This window comes from Nomascus leucogenys, chromosome 15, assembly GCF_006542625.1.
Source record: "Nomascus leucogenys isolate Asia chromosome 15, Asia_NLE_v1, whole genome shotgun sequence".
In the NCBI taxonomy this organism is placed as follows: domain Eukaryota; kingdom Metazoa; phylum Chordata; class Mammalia; order Primates; family Hylobatidae; genus Nomascus; species Nomascus leucogenys.
This window is the reverse complement of record NC_044395.1, coordinates 70075156-70092748: the sequence shown is the minus strand read 5'-3', so window position 1 is coordinate 70092748 and position 17593 is coordinate 70075156. Positions and strand designations below refer to the sequence as shown.

The window sequence follows — 17593 nt, the reverse complement described above, 5'->3', positions numbered from 1 at the left end:
TGCCGAGCTCAGCCGTGAGACCCCATCCTCATGGCAAGGCCGCGCTAAGATCTCTGGACCTCTGGTTGCTGGGTGGGTGGTTGGGGGCAGAGCATGGGCCAAATGCCCGGCTCTGCAGGCTGCGCCCACTCTTCTCGCACCTCCTCAGCCCTCCCTAAAGGAGTCTCAATCCCGGGGGGGTGGCAGTTGCGGGCGACCAAGCAGTCGCCGGCTGCGCTGCGGCGACCGCCGGGTAAGCTGCGGCCCGCGGGGTCCGAAGAGCATCACGTCATCCTTTCCGGCAGGAGCCCGCCCCCTCCCAGACGGCGCCTGCGCAGGCGCGGCGGGAGGAGGGTCACCGTGGGGGCTGTCCGGGCGCTTAACGCCCTTCTCCAGGCTCGCTCGGGCCGCGGCGCTCTCGGCTAGCTGCAGCTGCGGCGGCGCGGAGGGGAAGGCGTCCAGGATGCGGCGCGGGGCGGCCCGGTGCCCCCCCGCTCCGTCACGGCAGCCGCGGCGGCCGAGGGGACCGGGCCAGGGCCGGGGGCGGCGGCCCGAGCCGCGGTAGCGGCGGCGGCGGGAGGGGCGGCCTGAGGGCGGGCGGGCGGGCGGGCGCCCGGGTTGCGGGGGCTCAGTGCCGCTCCGCACGGCCCGGCCCGTCTCGGCCCCGGCGCCATGAGCGGCGGCGGCGGAGGGGGCTCGGCGCCCACTCGCTTCGCCGACTACTTTGTCATCTGCGGACTGGACACCGAGACCGGGCTGGAGCCGGACGAGCTGTCGGGTGAGTGCGCGCCGAGCCCGGGGCCGCTTTCCCGCGCCCGCTGTGGTCGGGGACCCCAGAAGAAACCTTCCTTCAGCCCCGCTTTGTCCCGGGAGCCGGGCGAGTGTCGGCCGGGAGGACCAGAGCGGGCGCAGGCGAAGGGGGCGTTGGACTGGAGAGGGGAAACGGATGAGGGGCTCTGAGCCATGAGGGGTCCAAACCTGCGGCCCGCTGCGCAGTGGCCACGTCTTCGGCGACCAGAAAGAGGGAGGGTTGTGTGTTCTCAGTTTGGTGTAGGTTGAGTGACTTCGTTTAAAATAAAGGAAAGCTTGTCCTCTGGCACCCATTAGGGAGGGAAGGCGTCCCACGTCCTAGTGAAAGTAAGTTCCACCCAGACTTAAAAAAAAGGAAGACAAAAACTTGGTGAGTTTATCTGGCCACTCCCAAGAAGCTTGTGATACCAGTTCCTCAAAACCGTTATACCCCAGCCCTGGGCTGGGCCCCCTGAGTCAGATTGCAGGTCTGCGCGTCTGGATGGGACATGAAATAATAAAGTGAACTTGGGCGGCACCAAGAAGAGTGGGAACTCCCTTAGCCCTGGAAAGGGCTTGTATCCCGGGGCCATGCCTTTTTTGAAAAGTAATTTATGTCCTTTATGAGGACAGAGGCGTTTGTGAATAAAAGGGTAGCAGCATTGTAGTTGGAGAGGCTTGGTGTGTTGTGATGCGTCTCAAGTCATATTTGAAAGGGAAAGTGATGAGGGGAGTCAAAGATGAGGCCCTGACCAGATTTGGCACTCATTGCAGAAGGGCGTGAAAATTACACAGTCCCCGTGAATTTTCCACTGCACTGTGATTGGAGTCTTTGAATTGTAACAGTTTTGAAAATAAGTTTTTGTCTGGAGTTTCCAGTTAGTGGGTTTCAAGTGGGTGAAGGTTTGTCGGGTTGTACTTTAAGGTTGTGTCATCCTGATGAGGGGGACTCCTTTTCACTTTTCTGTCACTGTAAAGTTTCTCTCTCGAAAGTGATTATCCTGTTGACTAATCTTAACTTGCTTCAACGATGACAAGACAGTTTTGTTTTTGGACACCAGAAAAAGGCCAGTGTTTCTTATGAAAAAAAATTAGGCGGGGCGCGGTGGCTCACCACCCGGCGGCTCACGGGTAATCCCAGCACTTTGGCAGGCCGAGGCGGGCGGGTCACCTGAGGTCAGGAGTTCAAGACCAATTTGGCCAACATGGTGAAACTCCCGTCTCTACTAAAAATACAAAAATTAGCCGGGCGTCGTGGTGCGTGCCTGTAATCCCAGCTACTCGGGAGGCTGAGGTAGGAGGATCGCTTTAACCCAGGAGGCGGAGGTTGCAGTGAGCTGAGATTGCACCACTACACTCCAGTCTGGGTGACTGCGCCACTACCCTCCAGAATGGGTGATAAAGCGAGACTCTGTCTGGGAAAAAAGAAAAAGAAGAAAAAAGCGTGGTAAATTCATGCTTTAACAAGGTTAGAAAAAAATAAGCTATTTCCTCAATAGCAGGTGGAGAAAATATGAAGCAGTAATATAATTAATATTAGGCTTTTTGTCGGGGTAGTTTTATTGTTTCTAATTTACTTTAAAAAAAATTTTAATTTTAGGCCAGGCGCGGTGGCTCACGCCTGTAATCCCAGCACTTTGGGAGGCCGAGTCGGGCGGATCATGAGGTCAGGAGATCGAGACCATCCTGGCTAACACGGTGAAACCCCGTCTCTACTAAAAATACAAAAAATTAGCCGGGCATGGTGGCGGGCGCCTGTAGTCCCAGCTACTCAGGAGGCTGAGGCAGGAGAATGGCGTGAACCCGGGAGGCGGATCTTGCAGTGAGCCGAGATTGCGCCACTGCACTCCAGCACTCCAGCCTGGGCGACAGAGCGAGACTCCGTCCAAAAAAAAAAAAAAAAATTATTTTGATGGGTACATAATAATTGTTCATCTTTTAAGGTCTTCAAATTCTTATAGTACAGATGTTTTTCATCTTTTTCATATGTAGTAAGTTTGTGACTTTGATGTAATTTTTGGAATTCGGTTCAAGGTATTGGTGTTGGAAGGGACCTCAGAGAGGAAAATGAGGCCCAGGAAGGACAGTGGGGCCTGTATACACTAGTTAGTTGCTTGGTCCAGTGCTCTTCTCATGATATTAAACTGCATCTCATTGGCCTGGCTGGAGGTCTTTAGAAAACACTAACATGTTGAGAAATATTAAAAACAACATTAATTCTTCTCAATAAAAGAAACTTTAAGGTGGTGGAATAAACTTTTTTTTTTTATGCTGTGTTTTTGAGTGTCAAATTGTCTGAACACTTGGTTTGAGAAGATAGAATGTTTTGCGAATGATAGAGCATAAGAATGAAGCTGGGAAGTTAACTGTTAGCGAGAGCATTAGTTTGGGGTAATAGTCCTGCTCTCCTATTGACTATCTCTGTGATTGGGAGCAAGTTAGAGATAACCCTGTCAGGGTCCTCATCTGTAAAAAAAAGAATGTAAATAAAAATACTCTCATCAAGTAGACCTTCAAAAATGTTTAAAAATTGTCTTTCAACATTTCATTAAAAGAGAAATGTTACTCTCTTTTTAATAATAAAAAAAGAGAAATGTTGCTCTCTTTTGATGAATATGTGTTAATTATCTGGCTTTTTGGCAAGCTAAAATTATATCCCTGTGAAAGTTTATTGGGATAATAAAGAAAGGGGGATAGGTTGTATAAAATGTGTAAAGAAGGGTATTTTCTGTTTTTTTTTTAAATGTGGTTGCAGTAGTGGAATGCTGAGACCACATTTCCAATAGGTGGCCTTTGTCAGAGTATGCGATGTTGGAAGGATTTTTTTTCCCTCTTCATTTCATTTCTGGTGGGTTGGTAGGAGAATCTGAACTATCCAGAGGGAATCTTTTTTTTTTTTTTTTTTTGAGACACAGTCTCACTCTGTTGCCCCAGCTGGAGTGCAGTGCTGCAATAGTGGCTCATTGAAACCTCCATCTCCCAGGTTCAAGCAATTCTTCTGCCTCAGCCTCCCGAGTAGCTGGGATTACGAGCTGCGCGCGCCACCACATCAGGCTAATTTTTGTATCTTTAGTAGAGATGAGGTTTCACCATGTTGGCCAGGCTGGTCTTGAATTCTTGACCTCAAGTGATCTGCCCACCTCGGCCTCCCAAATTCTAGGATTACAGCTGTGAGCCACCACTCCCAGAGGGAATCTTTGAATAAAACAAAACAGAATACAAATAGGTTCTTCCTGAGACTCTCCAGGGTGCATTTTCTCTCCTCAGCCTGCCTTGTTGCTCCCAAACTGATGATATCATACTCAGTGAAACTACAGGAAATTGTAATTTGCATCCAGGTTCTCCAGGAAGGTATTAAGGAGTCTCTAAGAAGGTACACTCCACACAATTAACTTACATAGCTCAGGTAGCATCTACATTCTTAAAAAGTGAACCCGGAATAAGCAAATCAAAGATGCTCAGTGTTCCTTCTTGTTTTATGGAGAAAGGTTAAGATTCATTCCTCTCTGCAACAAATAAACATGGAGGCTGCGCGCAGTAGCTCACACCTGTAATCCCAGTACTTTGGGAGACTGAGGTGGGTGAATTGCTTGAGCCCAGGAGTTTGAGACCAGCCTGGGCAGCACGGCAAGACTCTGTCTCTACAGAAAGTACAAAAAATTAGCTGGGTGTGGTGGCATGCACCTGTGGTCCCAGCTGCTCAGGAAGCTGAGGTGAGAAGGTCACTTGAGTCTAAGAGGCAGAGGTTGCAGTGAACTGAGATTGTGACACTGCACTCCAGCCTGAGCAACAGAGTGAGACCCTGTCTCAGATAAATAAATACAACTAAAAAAATAAAAATAAAACCCAAATAAGCATAGAGCTTGCTGTGTTTAATATAGACTGAGATAATTGGATTTTATAGGAATCTCTTCCTGTCACCTCTTTCCTTTTCTTGCAGACTCAGCATTTAGGCAAGTAATGTAGTTGTTTTTTGTGCAAGGAATTGAGGAATGTGTGAAAATTAATTTTGTTTTCTGGTTGAGGAAGCTGTTTGGGCTGGAAGGAGAAGAAGGTAATCTGTGAGCAAAGCACAAATTTAGCCACCTTGAGGATATGGTGCCTGCTTGTTGGCTTTTTGAACTTGTCAGTTAGGTAAGCAAATCTGGAAGAATTGCTTCTGATTTATGTTTTCCATTATTTTTGGCACATCCTAAGTGGGGAGGCAGATGGTAGTGGAGTTCAGTTTCTTTTTCTACCTCTGATGGGCGAATGTCCTGGTGAATCTTCTTTTTCTTTGTTTCTGATGGTCACCACTAGGTGACCCCAGGAGAAGGTTTTACTGTGAAATGGGGTTCATGAGTTTATTTTCCTTGTCTCTGCTTGAGAATTAAGGTTCCCGAATGCTTGTGACCTATTTCTTACCTTGGAGTCTGTAAGTTCCTCTGAACTGATCTGCACCTAGCATTGAGATATAAGTATCCTAGGTTCTTTCATCTCGTACTCCAATTTTCCCAGGGTCTGTGCAGAAACTCTTGCCAGGAATTGAAGAGAAGTGGCTAGGGACAAGGATAGATGGGAAACTGGCCAGTGTCCTATATGAGCTTACTTAGAAAATTGAGACTACACTGAAATAGTCTCTTTTTTTTTTTTTTCTGAGACGGAGTTCTGCTCTTTTGCCCAGGCTGGAGTGCAATGGCGTGATCTTAGCGCACTGCAACCTCCGCCTCTCCGGTTCAAGTGATTCTGAGCCTCAGCCTCCCAAGTAGCTGGGACCACGGGTGTGCACCAGCACACCTGCCTAATTCTTGTATTTTTAGTAGAGACAGGGTTTCGCCATGTTGGTCAGGCTGGTCTTGAACTCCTCACCTCAGGTGACCCACCCGCACTGGCCTCCCAAAGTATTGGGATTACAGGTGTGAGCCACTTCGCCTGGCCTGAAATAGTCTCTTAATGTCACCTTTAGAAGAGAGAGGGTCCTGGTACAGTGGCTCACACGTGTAATTCCAGCACTCTGGGAGGCTGAGGCAGGAGGATGCTTGGGTCCAGGAGTTTGAGATCACCTTGGCCACCGTAGCAAGACCCTGTTTTTTTTTTTTTGTTTGTTTGTTTGTTTTGAGATGGAGTCTCACTCTGTCGCCCAGGCTAGAGTGCATTGGCACGATCTCGGCTCACTGCAAACTCCACCTCCCGGGTTCACGCCATTCTCCTGCCACAGCTTCCAGAGTAGCTGGGACTACAGGCGCCCACCACCACGCCTGGCTAATTTTTGTGTGTGTGTGTGTTTTTGTTTTTTTTTTTTTAGTAGAGACGGGGTGTCACCATGTTAGCCAGGATGGTCTCGATCTCCTGACCTCATGATCCGCCCTCCTCGGCCTTCCAAAGTGCTGAGATTTCAGGCTTGAGTCACTACGCCCGGCCTGTTGTTTATTTTTTTGAGATGGAGTTTTGCTCTTGTTGCCCAGGCTGGAGTGCAATGGCACGACCTCAGCTCACTGCAACCTCTGCCTCCCGGGCTCAAGCGATTCTCCTGCCTCAGCCTCTCAAGTAGCTGGGATTACAGGCATGTGCCACCATGCCCGGCTAATTTTGTATTTTTAGTAGAGATGGGGTTTCACCATGTTGGTCAGGCTGGTCTTGAACTCCTGACCTTAGTTGATCTGCCCGCCTCGGCCTCCCAAAGTCCTGGGATTACAGGCGTGAGCCACTGCGCCCAGCCTAATACCATGTTTTTATAAAAAATAAAAATAATTAAGAAAGAGAAAAAGGTGACTGTCTAGGAAAGCTAGTGGACTAGTCAGATTGTACTCCTCCTTAACTGTATTGAGCAGTGAAATTCGAACTTCAGAATTATTGAATGTTAAGCATGAAAGCATCCTTAGCAATTATATAACCTTCTGATTTTACAGATGAGGAAACTGAGGCCCTGAGAAAGTGGGAGAATATTTGTCTCCCTTGCCACATTTCATTCTTTTCTGCTACTTGAGTGATATTTTGCATGCTTTGCAGACCTTTGATGAGTGGTGGATGCGGGGGGAACAAGCAAAAAATGTGTCTGGCCGGGCAGGAACAGACGTTATGGTAGTTTTTTTCTAGTCCAGGTTTCTGTTTCATGTTAAGAAAGAATACTGTGTGTGCAATAGCAAGACTTGGAACCAACTCAAATGTCCATCACTAATAGACTGGATAAAGAAAATGGCACATACACACCATGGAATACTATGCAGCTATAAAAAAGGATGAGTTCATGTCCTTTGCAGGGACATGGATGAAGGTGGAAACCGTCATTCTCAGCAAACTATCACAAGAACAGAAAACCGAACACTGCATGTTCTCACTGATAAGTGAGAGCTGAACAATGAGAACACATGGACATAGGGAGGGGAACATCACACACTGGGGCCTGTCGGGGGGTGGGGGACTAGGGGAGGGATAACATTAGGAGAAATACCCAATGTAGGTGATGGGTTGATAGGTGCAGCAAACCACCATGCCATGCCATGTGTATACCTATGTAACAAAACTGTGTGTTCTGCCCATGTACCCCAGAACTTAAAGTATAATTTAAAAAGGAAAAAGAAAGAATACTGTGTGTAGACCGGGTACGGTGGCTCATGCTTGTAATCCCAGCACTTTGGGAGGCTGAGGTGGGTGGATCACTTGAGGTCAGGAGTTTGAGACCAGCCTGGCCAACATGGTGAAACCCCGTCTGTACTAAAGATACAAAAATTAGCCCAGCCTGGTGGCACACACCTATAATCCCAGCTACTTGGGAGGTTGAGGTGAGAGAATTGCTTGAATCTGGGAGGCGCAGGCTGCAGTGAGCCAAGATGGCACCACTGCACTCTGGCCTGGGCAACAAAGCGAGACTTTGTCTCAAAAAAAAAAAAAAAAGAAAGAATGCTGTGTGTGTTGGCTGGGCGCGGTGGCTCATGCCTGTAATCCCAGCACTTTGGGAGGCCGGGGCGGGCGGATCACAAGGTCGGGAGATTGAGACCATCCTGGCTAACATGGTGAAACCCCGTCTCTACTAAAAATTCAAAAAAATTAGCCAGGTGTGGTGGTGGGCGCCTGTAGTCCCAGCTACTTGGGAGGCTGAGGCAGGAGGATGGTGTGAACCCGGGAGGCGGAGCTTGCAGTGAGCCGAGATTGCGCCACTGCACTCCAGCCTGGGCAGCAGTGTGAGACTCCCTCTCAAAAAAAAAAAAAAAAAAAAAAAAGAATACTGTGTGTGATTGATTATCATTAAGGATATCTTTTTTTTTTTTTTTAAGAGACAGAGTCTGTCTCTGTTGCCCAGGCTGGAGTGCAGTGGCACAATCATGACTCACTGCAGCCTCGACCTCCCAGCCCTGTAGCTTTATTGCTGTATCTTTTGTTATAATTTCACATTTAAAGAACCATTGAGGGCCAGACGTGGTGGCTCACGCCTGTAATCCCAGCACTTTGGGAGGCTGAGGTGGGTGGATCACTTGAGACCAGCCTGGCCAACACGGTGAAACCCCGTCTCTACTAAAAATACAAAAATTAGCCAGGCGTGGTGGTGGGTGCCTATAATCCCAGCTACTCAGGAGGCTGACACAGGAGAATCGCTTGAACTGGGAGGCAGAGGTTGCAGTGAGCCGAGATGGCGCCACTGCACTCCAGCCTGAGTGACTTGGTCTCAGAAAAAAAAAAAGAAAAGAAAAAGAAGCATTGACATGAATAGAACAAAGAACTCCAGTATATGTCTTAACCAGATTCACTGATTGTTAACATTTTGCCCCATTTGCTTTATCATTTATATGTGTCCATATATAAACAATTTTATTGAGATATAATTCACATACCATACGGTTCACTTATTTCAGTAATTTTTAATTTATTCACAGTTTTACAATCACACTACAATCAATTTTGAAATGTGTTAATCACTCTCCCCTGAAAACCTGTACCCATTAGCAGTTACTCCTCATTATCTTCCAACCCTCTAACCCTGAACCCTAGGCAACGACTCATCTACTTTCTATCTCTATAGATTTGCCTGTTTTTGATGTTTCATATAAATGGAGTAATATGTGTGGTCTCTTGTTACTGGCTTCTTTCACTTAGCATAATGTTTTCAAGGTTCACTCATGTTGTAGCATGTATCAGTATGTCATTCCTCTTTATGCCAGAATAATATGCCATGGGCCGGGCGCGATGGCTCACGCTTGTAATCCCAGCACTTTGGGAGGCCGAGGCGGGCGGATCACGAGGTCAGGAGATCGAGGCCATCCTGGCTAACACAGTGAAACCCCGTCTCTACTAAAAAATACAAAAAATTAGCCGGGCGTGGTGGCGGGCGCCTGTAGTCCCAGCTACTCGGAGAGGCTGAGGCAGGAGAATGGCGTGAACCCGGGAGGCGGAGCTTGCAGTGAGCCGAGATCACGCCACTGCACTCCAGCCTGGGTGACAGAGCGAGACTCCGTCTCAAAAAAAAAAAAAAAAAAAAAAAAAAAAAAAAAAAAAAAAAGAATAATATGCCATGGTATGAATATACAACATTTTATTTATCCATTAGTGGAAGGACATTGGATTGTTTTTTTTTTTTTTCTGAGACAATTTCATTCTTGTTGCTCAGGCTGGACTGCAATGGCGCAATCTCGGCTCACTGCAACCTCCGCCTCCTGGGTTCAAGTGATTCTCCTGCCTCAGCCTCCTGAGTAGCTGGGATTACAGGCATGTACCACCATGCCTAGCTAATTTTTGTATTTTTATTTTTTTATTTTTATTTTATTATTTTTTTTGAGACGGAGTCTTGCTCTGTTGCCCAGGCCGGAGTGTAGTGGCACGATCTCGGCTCACTGCAAGCCCTGCCTCCCAGGTTCACGCCATTCTCCTGTCTCAGCCTCCCAAGTAGCTGGGACTACAGGCACCTGCCACCACGCCCGGCTAATTTTTTGTATTTTTGGTAGAGACGGGGTTTCACCATGTTAGCCAGGATGGTCTCAATCTCCTGACCTCGTGATCTGCCCGCCTTGGCCTCCCAAAGTGCTAGGATTACAGGCGTGAGCCACTGCGCCCGGCCTAATTTTTGTATTTTTAGTAGAGACGGGGTTTCACCATGTTGGCCAGGCTGGTCTTGAACTCCTGACCTCATGATCCACCCGCCTTGGCCTCCTAAAGTGCTGGGATTACAGGCATGAGCCACTGTGCCCAGCCTTCAGTTTTTGATTGTTATGAATAATGCTATGAACATTTGTGTACGCTTCTTTTTTTGTGTGTAGGCCTATGTTTTCATTTCTCTTTGCTGAATACTTAGGAATGAAATTACTGGGTCATATGGTAACTCTGTGTTTAACCTTTTTTTTTTTTTTTTTTTGAGATGGAGTTTTGCCGTGTTGCTCACGCTGGAGTGCAGTGGCACGATCTCGGCTTACTGCAACCACTGCCTCCCGGGTTCAGGCCATTCTCCTTCCTCAGCCTCTCGAGTAGCTGGGATTACAGGTACCCGTCACCATGCCTGGATAATTTTTTTTTTTTTTTTTTTGAGACGGAGTCTCACTCTGTTGCCCAGGCTGGAGTGCAGTGGCGCAATCTTGGCTCACTGCAACCTCTGCCTCCCGGGTTCAAGCAGTTATCCTGCCTTGGCCTCCCAAGTAGCTGGGACTACAGGTGCGCGCTACTATGCCCAGCTAATTTTTGTATTTTTGTACTAGAGACAGAGTTTCACCATATTAGACAGGCTGGTCTCAAACTCCTGACCTCGTGATCCACCTGCCTTGGCCTTTCAAAGTGCTGGGATTACAGGCGTGAGCCACTGCGCCCGGCCTGTGTTTAACCTTTTGAGAGACTGCCTGCCAGTCTGTTTTCCAAAACAGCTGCACTAGTGTACATTGCCAATAGCAGTGTATGAGAATTCCACTTTGTTCATATCCTTACCAATACTTATCTATTTGTTTATAGCCATCTTAGTGGATGTTAAGTGGTATCTCATGGTTTTAATTTCCATATCCTAGAAGACAAAGACTTTTATTTTTATTTTATTATTTTATTTTATTTATTATTTTTTGAGACAGAGTCTTGTTTTGTGGCCCAGGCTGGAGTGCAGTAGCATGATCTTGGCTCACTGCAACCTCTGCCTCCCGGGTTCAAGCAATTCTTATGCCTCAGCCTCCCGAGTAGCTGGGATTACATGCACCTGCCATCACGCCCAGCTAATTTTTGTATTTTTAGTAGAGACGGGGTTTCACCACATTGCCCAGGCTGGTCTCGAACTCTTGACCTCATGATCCACCGTCCTTGGCCTCCAAAGGGCTGGGATTACAGGCGTGAACCACCGCGCCTTGCCGACTAAGACTTTTAAATAAGACTTCTTATTTATTTATTTATTTATTTATTTATTTATTTTTTTGAGACAGAGTCTCGCTCTTTCACCCAGATGAAGTAGCTATAAAAAGTTTGATGAGCCAGTTTCAAACTGGGAGTCAATATGGACTACACTTAATTTTCATCTTCGTCTACCGGGCTGGTTGATTCTGGGCAGGTTCTTGTGGTCATTTTAAAAAGGCACCTTTGCTCTGAAGCTCAGATTACTAGCTGCAGCAAAACTCAAAATCTTATGGCTTATCTCAGACATCTGTGGATGCTTCCAGAAGTCAAGGCTACTGAAGAAAGAGTTCTTAAGTTATGTTATGTGTTTTCTTTTTTTAGATAGAACAAGTAAGAAGTTAGGAGAGATGAGACCCCACACAGAAAACAATTACAGAGTAGCCCAAGGCAGTTAAAATACAAGCTAAATTTCTGTATATATACATATTTTGAGATGTGGGCTGGCTTAACAAAGCCAGACCCAGGCTAGGGTACAGTGGACAATCATACCTCACTTCCTCGGCGTTTCTGAGCCTCGAATTTCTGAGCTCAAGGGGTCCTCCTACCTTAGCCTCTTGAGTACTTGGGACTACAGGCATGTGCCAACACACCTGGCTTTTTTTTTTTTTTTTTTTTTTTGAGACAGAGTTTTGCTCTTGTTGGCCAGGCTGGAATGCAATGGCACGATCTTGGCTCACTGCAACCTCCGCCTCCCGGGTTCAAGAGATTCTCCTGCCTCGGCCTCCTGAGTAGCTGGGATTACAGGCATGCGCCACCATGCCTGGCTAATTTTGTATTCTTAGTAGGGATGGGGTTTCTCCATGTTAGTCAGGCTGGTCTTGAACTCCTGGCCTCAGATGATCCGCCCATCTCGGCCTCCCAAAGTGCTGGGATTACAGGTGTGAGCCACTGCGCCCATTGTTGTTTTTTTGAGACAGGGTCTCACCCTGTTGCCCAGGCCAAAGTGCAGTGGTGTGATCGTGGTTTACTACAACCTCGACCTCCTGGGCTCAAGTGAGCCTCCCACCTCAGCCTCCAGGTAGCTGGAACTACAGGTGTGCATCACTACACCTGCTAATGGGCCCAGGCTGGTCTTGAACTTCTGGGCTCAAGTGATCGCCCATCTCGGCCTCCCAAAGTGCTGGGATTATTGGTATGAGCCACCGCACCTGGCTGCCCAACTAATTACTATTTTTTTTGTAGAGATGGGTTCTCACCATCTTGCCCGGGCTGGTCTTGAACAGCTTGAACAGTGATACTCCTGACTTAGCCTCCCAAAGTGCTGAGATTATAGACGTGAACCACTGCGCCCGGCTGAGACTGTATATTCTAAAGAGAACGCTATTGACTCCATCAGACAGGGAGGATCATATTGAAATTAGTGGATTTTACTTTAATGATATTGGGGCCCTGCAATTCTCTTCTTAGAAGGAAATCCTGAGTCACAGTGTTTGGTGCTTAAACCAAATTGTCTTAGAGTCTGCTCAGCCCTTCCTTCCTTCCTAGGTTAAAAATAAAGTTTTCTTTGCCTAAAGCCTTCTTTGGTAACACTCCTTTCCAGTCCTACATCCTTTTATAAGCTTGTTTTTTGGCTATCTTTGTTGGAAGGTGTACTTGGGCTTCGCTCAGCTTCTAAATTCCTGTTGTGGCCAGGTGTGGTAGCTCATGCCTGTAATCCCAGCACTTTGAGAGGCCGAGTTGGGGAGGATGGCTTTAGGCCAGGAGTTTGAGACAATCCTGGGCAACATGGTGAGACTCGGTCTCTACAGAAAATAGAAAAATTAGCCTGGTGTAGTGGTGTATGTCTGTGGTTCCAGCTCCTTGGGATGCTGAGGTTGGCAGATCAGCTGAGTCCAGGGAGGTCCAGACTATGGTGAGCCATGATTGTGCCACTGCACTCCAGCCTGGGCAATAGGGTGAGAACCTGACTCAAAAAAAAAAAAAGAAAATGTCCTGTTGCTATCCCTGGATTTGAATTACTGTCAGATAGTCTTAGAGGTCTCTTAGGAACCTGGGTACACATGAAGGAACCTATACTTGATATGTTGATACGTTTTAGGTTCCTGCTGGAGATAGCTTAATAGCCTAATGTCCAGTGAGAAAGAGGCTTGCCATTCAGAAGCTGGTGACTTCCTTGTGGAATTCAGTTTTTTTTTTGTTTTTTTTTTTTGAGACGGAGTCTCGCTCTGTCACCCAGGCTGGAATGCAATGGTGCGATCTCGGCTACTGCAACCTCCGCCTCCGAGGTTCAAGCGATTCTTCTGCCTCAGCCTCCTGAGTAGCTGGGACTACATGCAAGCGCCACCACACCCGGCTAATTTTTGTATTTTTGGTAAAGACAATTTCACCAGGGACTACATGCAAGCGCCACCACACCCGGCTAATTTTTGTATTTTTGGTAAAGACAATTTCACCATGTTGGCCAGGCTGGTCTTGAACTCCTGACCTCAGGTGATCCACCCACCTCTGCCTCCTAAAGTGCTGGGATTACAGGCATGAGCCACTGCACCTGGCCGAATTCAGTAATTAAACACAGGCTATTACGGCCAGATTTTTAGATTTAGTTCTTTTTTTTTTTTTTTTTTTTTTTTTTTGAGATGGAGTCTCACTCTGTCACCCAGGCTGGAGTGCAGTGGTGTGATCTCGGCACTGCAACCTCTGCCTCCCGGGTTCAAGCGATTCTCCTGCCTTGGCCTCCCGAGTAGCTGGGACTACAGGCGTGTGCTACCATGCGCAGCTAATTTTTGTATTTTTAGTAGAGACAGGGTTTCACCATGTTGGTCAGGCTGGCCTCGAACTCCTGACCTTAGGTGATCCACCCGCCTCAGCCTCCCAAAGTGCTGGGATTACAGGCGTGAGCCACCACACCCGGCCGGGAGTCCTTGATTTCTAAACTATTCCAGTTGGCCAAACAATGTATGTGCATTTGTTTATATTGGTCACAGAATCAAAAAATGTCAGAGCTAGAAATCAGAGCTAGTTCAGCTATCACTTTTGACAGATGGTAATGATTAATATTTATAAATGACTTTGTAGTTTTACAGTGTACTTTTAAATGATTTTTAATTTTTTTAGCCCCACTTGAAATAAAATTGTTTTGTCCATTGTTACCCACCAAGTTAGAAAGATCTGTTGGAATCCAGGTCTTCTGTTTGCTGTCTTACTATTATTGAGGTTTGTTTGTTTTTTTAAAATTATAGATGTGGGAAAACTGAAGCAGTGGCGTAATCGTGGAAATGCAGAGCTGTAGTGCGGCCTCTTTGTGGTTGAGTCTCCAGCCCACATTACAGTAGAGGAGCTGTGTCAGGAGAGGAGACAGGTTGCTTGTTTTCAGAATTGTGGTTAACAACAACCATTGTTCTTTCCTCTTTCCCCACTCTTTATCAGTTCTGGAAATGTTTTTCTTAGACTAGGTAGTTACTAGGGGTTTGCTTCTAAGAAACTTTTTTTTTTTTGGTGACAGTTTAGGATGTTTTATGCTTTTTGCCTAGGTCTGTCTTCTTTGAAGAAAAAAAAGATTTGCATCTGCTAACCTCGGAAATCCCTCAGTGTAGCCTATAATATGCATGTTTTGTAGTTGTAGTTTGGGGGCTGGCTGTGACTTCTGATTAGCCATATTCTTGATAATAAAATGATATGGAAAACACCTGAGAAATTTTAAGGATTTTTTTTTTTTGTTTGTTTGTTTTGTTTGTTTGTTTTTTTTTTAAAGGCACGAACACAGAAGAGGAAATGGTTTAGAAAGAATAATTGGGCTGGGTGTGATGGCTCGATCCTGTAATCTCACCACTTTGGGAAGCTGAGGTAGGAGGATCCCTGGAGCTCAGGAGTTCGAGGCTAGCCTGGGCAACATAGTGCAACACTGTCTCTAAAAAAAATTTAAAAATGAGGCTGGGCATGATGGCTCATGCCTGTAATCCCAGCACTTTGGGAAGCCGAGGTGGGTGGATCAGTTGAGGTCAGGAGTTTGAGAACAGCCTGGCTAACATGGTGAAACCCCATTTCTACTAAAAATACAAAAAAATTAGCCGGGTGTGGTGGTGGGCGCCTGTAATCCCAGCTACTTGGGAGGCTGAGGCAGGAGAATTGCTTGAACCTGGAGGCAGAGGTTGCAGTGAGCCGAGATTGCGCCATTGCACTCCTGCTTGGGCAACGAGAGTGAAACTCTGTCTCAAAAAAATACAATACAATATAATAAAATAAAAAAATATAAAAATGAGCCCAGTATGACAGCATGTGCCTCAGCTCCAGAGGATGAGTAGGAGGATCATTTGAGCCTGAGAGGTCCAGGCTGCAATGAGCTATGATTGAGCCACTGCATTCCAGCCTGGGCAGCATTGCTAGACCCTGTCTCAAAAAGAAACAAAGAAATAATCACAATTATAAGACAGTAAATGAATAAACCCGATTTATAACAAATTACATGCTTTTTCGTTACAACACGTTAGAATTACTTTCCAGGAATGTCAGAGGACTTGGTTCTTTTTCTTTTTCTTTTTTTTTTTGAGTCGGTATTTCGCTCTGTTGCCCAGGCTGGAGTGCAGCGGCGCTATCTCAGCTCACTGCAAGCTCCACCTCCCAGGTTCACGCCATTCTCCTGCCTCAGCCTCCCGAGTAGCTGGGACTACAGGTGCCCACCACCACACCCGGCTAATTTTTTTGTATTTTTAGTAGAGACGGGATTTCACCACGTTAGCCAGGATGGTCTCGATCTCCTGACCTCGCGATCCGCCCACCTAAGTGCTGGGATTATAGGTGTGAGCCACCGCGCCCAGCCAGGACTTGGTTCTTTTTTCAGGTGTATCATCTCTGATGCCTTTTTCATTCTTTCTTTTTGTAGTTTTAGAACAATGGCCCTCTAATAATGTTTTAGCCTAGTTACGAAGATAGCTACTAATTTTGGGATATATTGTTATATTGTTGAAGAAAACTAAATATTTTATTTTGGGTAAGTTAGGTGTGTAAACCAAAAGTAAAATCCTAAGCCCCTCAGCCAATTGAATGCCCACCCAAGGGGACCCTAGAGAAACCTGAAAAACTAAATTCCAGGTCATGACTTAAAGGGAGGTTGGCCATCCCTCATTTTACCCCTCTCTTTTGCCCAGGCTGGAATGCAGTGGCTCAATCACAGCTCAGTGCAGCCTAGACCTCCCAGGTTCAAGCCGTCCTCCTACTCAGCCTCTGGAGTAGCTGTGACCACAGACACATGCCACCACACCCGTCTCATTTTTAAATTTTTTGTAGAGATAGTGAGTGTGTCACTATGTTGCCCAGGCTGGTCTTGAACTCCTGGGCTCAAGGGATCCTCCTACCTCAGCTTCCCTCTCTCTTGGAGAGGGGTATAATGAGGCATGGCCAACCTCCCTTTAAGTCACGACCACCATTAATGTTAAAATGGAGATCATAAGACTGACAAAAGAGACTCTTTGGCAATAAGATACGAAATTGCAGCTGGGCGCTGTGGCTCATTCCTGAAATCCCAGCATTTTGGGAGACTGAGGAAGGTGGATCACTTGAACCCAGAAGTTCCAGACCAGCCTGGGCAACATGGTGAAACCCCGTCTTTACAAAAAAGACAAAAATTAGCCAAGCGAGGTGTCACCCACCTTTAGAACCAGGTACTCGAGAGGCCTGATGTGGGAGGATTGCTTAAGCTTGGGAGGCGGAGGTTGCAGTGAGATCAAGCCACTGCACTCTAGCCTGGGCAACAGAGCAAGATCCTGTCTCAAAAACAAAACAAAACAAAACAAACCAAAAAAACCCAAAGATACGAAATTCCAACCTGACTCTCATCTAGCATCACATGACACACAGCAGACCCTGAAGGAAATAAAAATATTTTACCCCAAAATGTATTTCTTTGAAATGTTTTAAAATGGCCCTGCAAAGCTGTCTTTTGTGGGGGAAATTTGCGTCTGTAGAGAATCTCCATTAGTACAGACAGGGCTTTCCCAGATCTAGGAGATTATCTAAGAGTTAGATATCTTTTAAGGTCTGAAAAGAGACATTTACCATCTATACTCTTGGTTACCTGGAGGCTTCATCCAAAACTTGTAAACCAAAACCAACCTGTAACGTGAGCATCTCAGGCACATTTTCTCGGAACGTGTTGAGACTGTTCCCTGGGCCATGGTCATTCATATTGATTCAAAATAAATCTCTTTAAATATTTTAGAGCTTGTTTTTTTTTTTTTCTTCACTAGGTGTCTCTCTCCTTGTAGAGACAGGGTTTGACCATGTTGGTCAGGCTGGTCTCGGATTCCTGACCTAAAATGATTTGCCCGCCTCACCCTCACAAAGTGCTGGGATTATAGGCGTGAGCCACCGCGCCTGGCTATTCTGTATATTTAAAAATGAATTTAGTTTTAATTTATTCAACCAGTTTTGTTGGCTCAGGATCACAATCTGTTGTTGGGAAAAATATCCTTTGGAAATTATCTTAGTGCTGCCCCAACAGAGTACCACAGAATGGGTAATTTAAAAAGAACAGAAATTTATTTCCTGCCAGGCACAG

The 17593-nt window shown here is 46.5% G+C and overlaps 1 protein-coding gene across 5 annotated transcripts in view; it reads left to right on the top strand.

Moving 5' to 3' along the window:
* The first annotated feature begins 332 nt into the window (after nt 1-332).
* DENND5A (DENN domain containing 5A) overlaps nt 333-17593 on the top strand; it is a 132699-nt gene continuing 115438 nt past the window's right edge. For 2 of the 5 annotated variants that reach the window (XR_004033591.1, XM_030828841.1), the window contains exon 1: nt 333-757. Coding sequence is in view for 3 of the 5 variants with exons in the window: in XM_030828841.1 (XP_030684701.1) it covers nt 652-757 (106 nt within the window). In the remaining 2 variants the exon portion in view is untranslated. The remainder of the gene's footprint in view (nt 758-17593) is intronic. The other 3 variants (XM_030828842.1, XM_030828843.1, XR_004033590.1) reach the window with 2 other exon arrangements.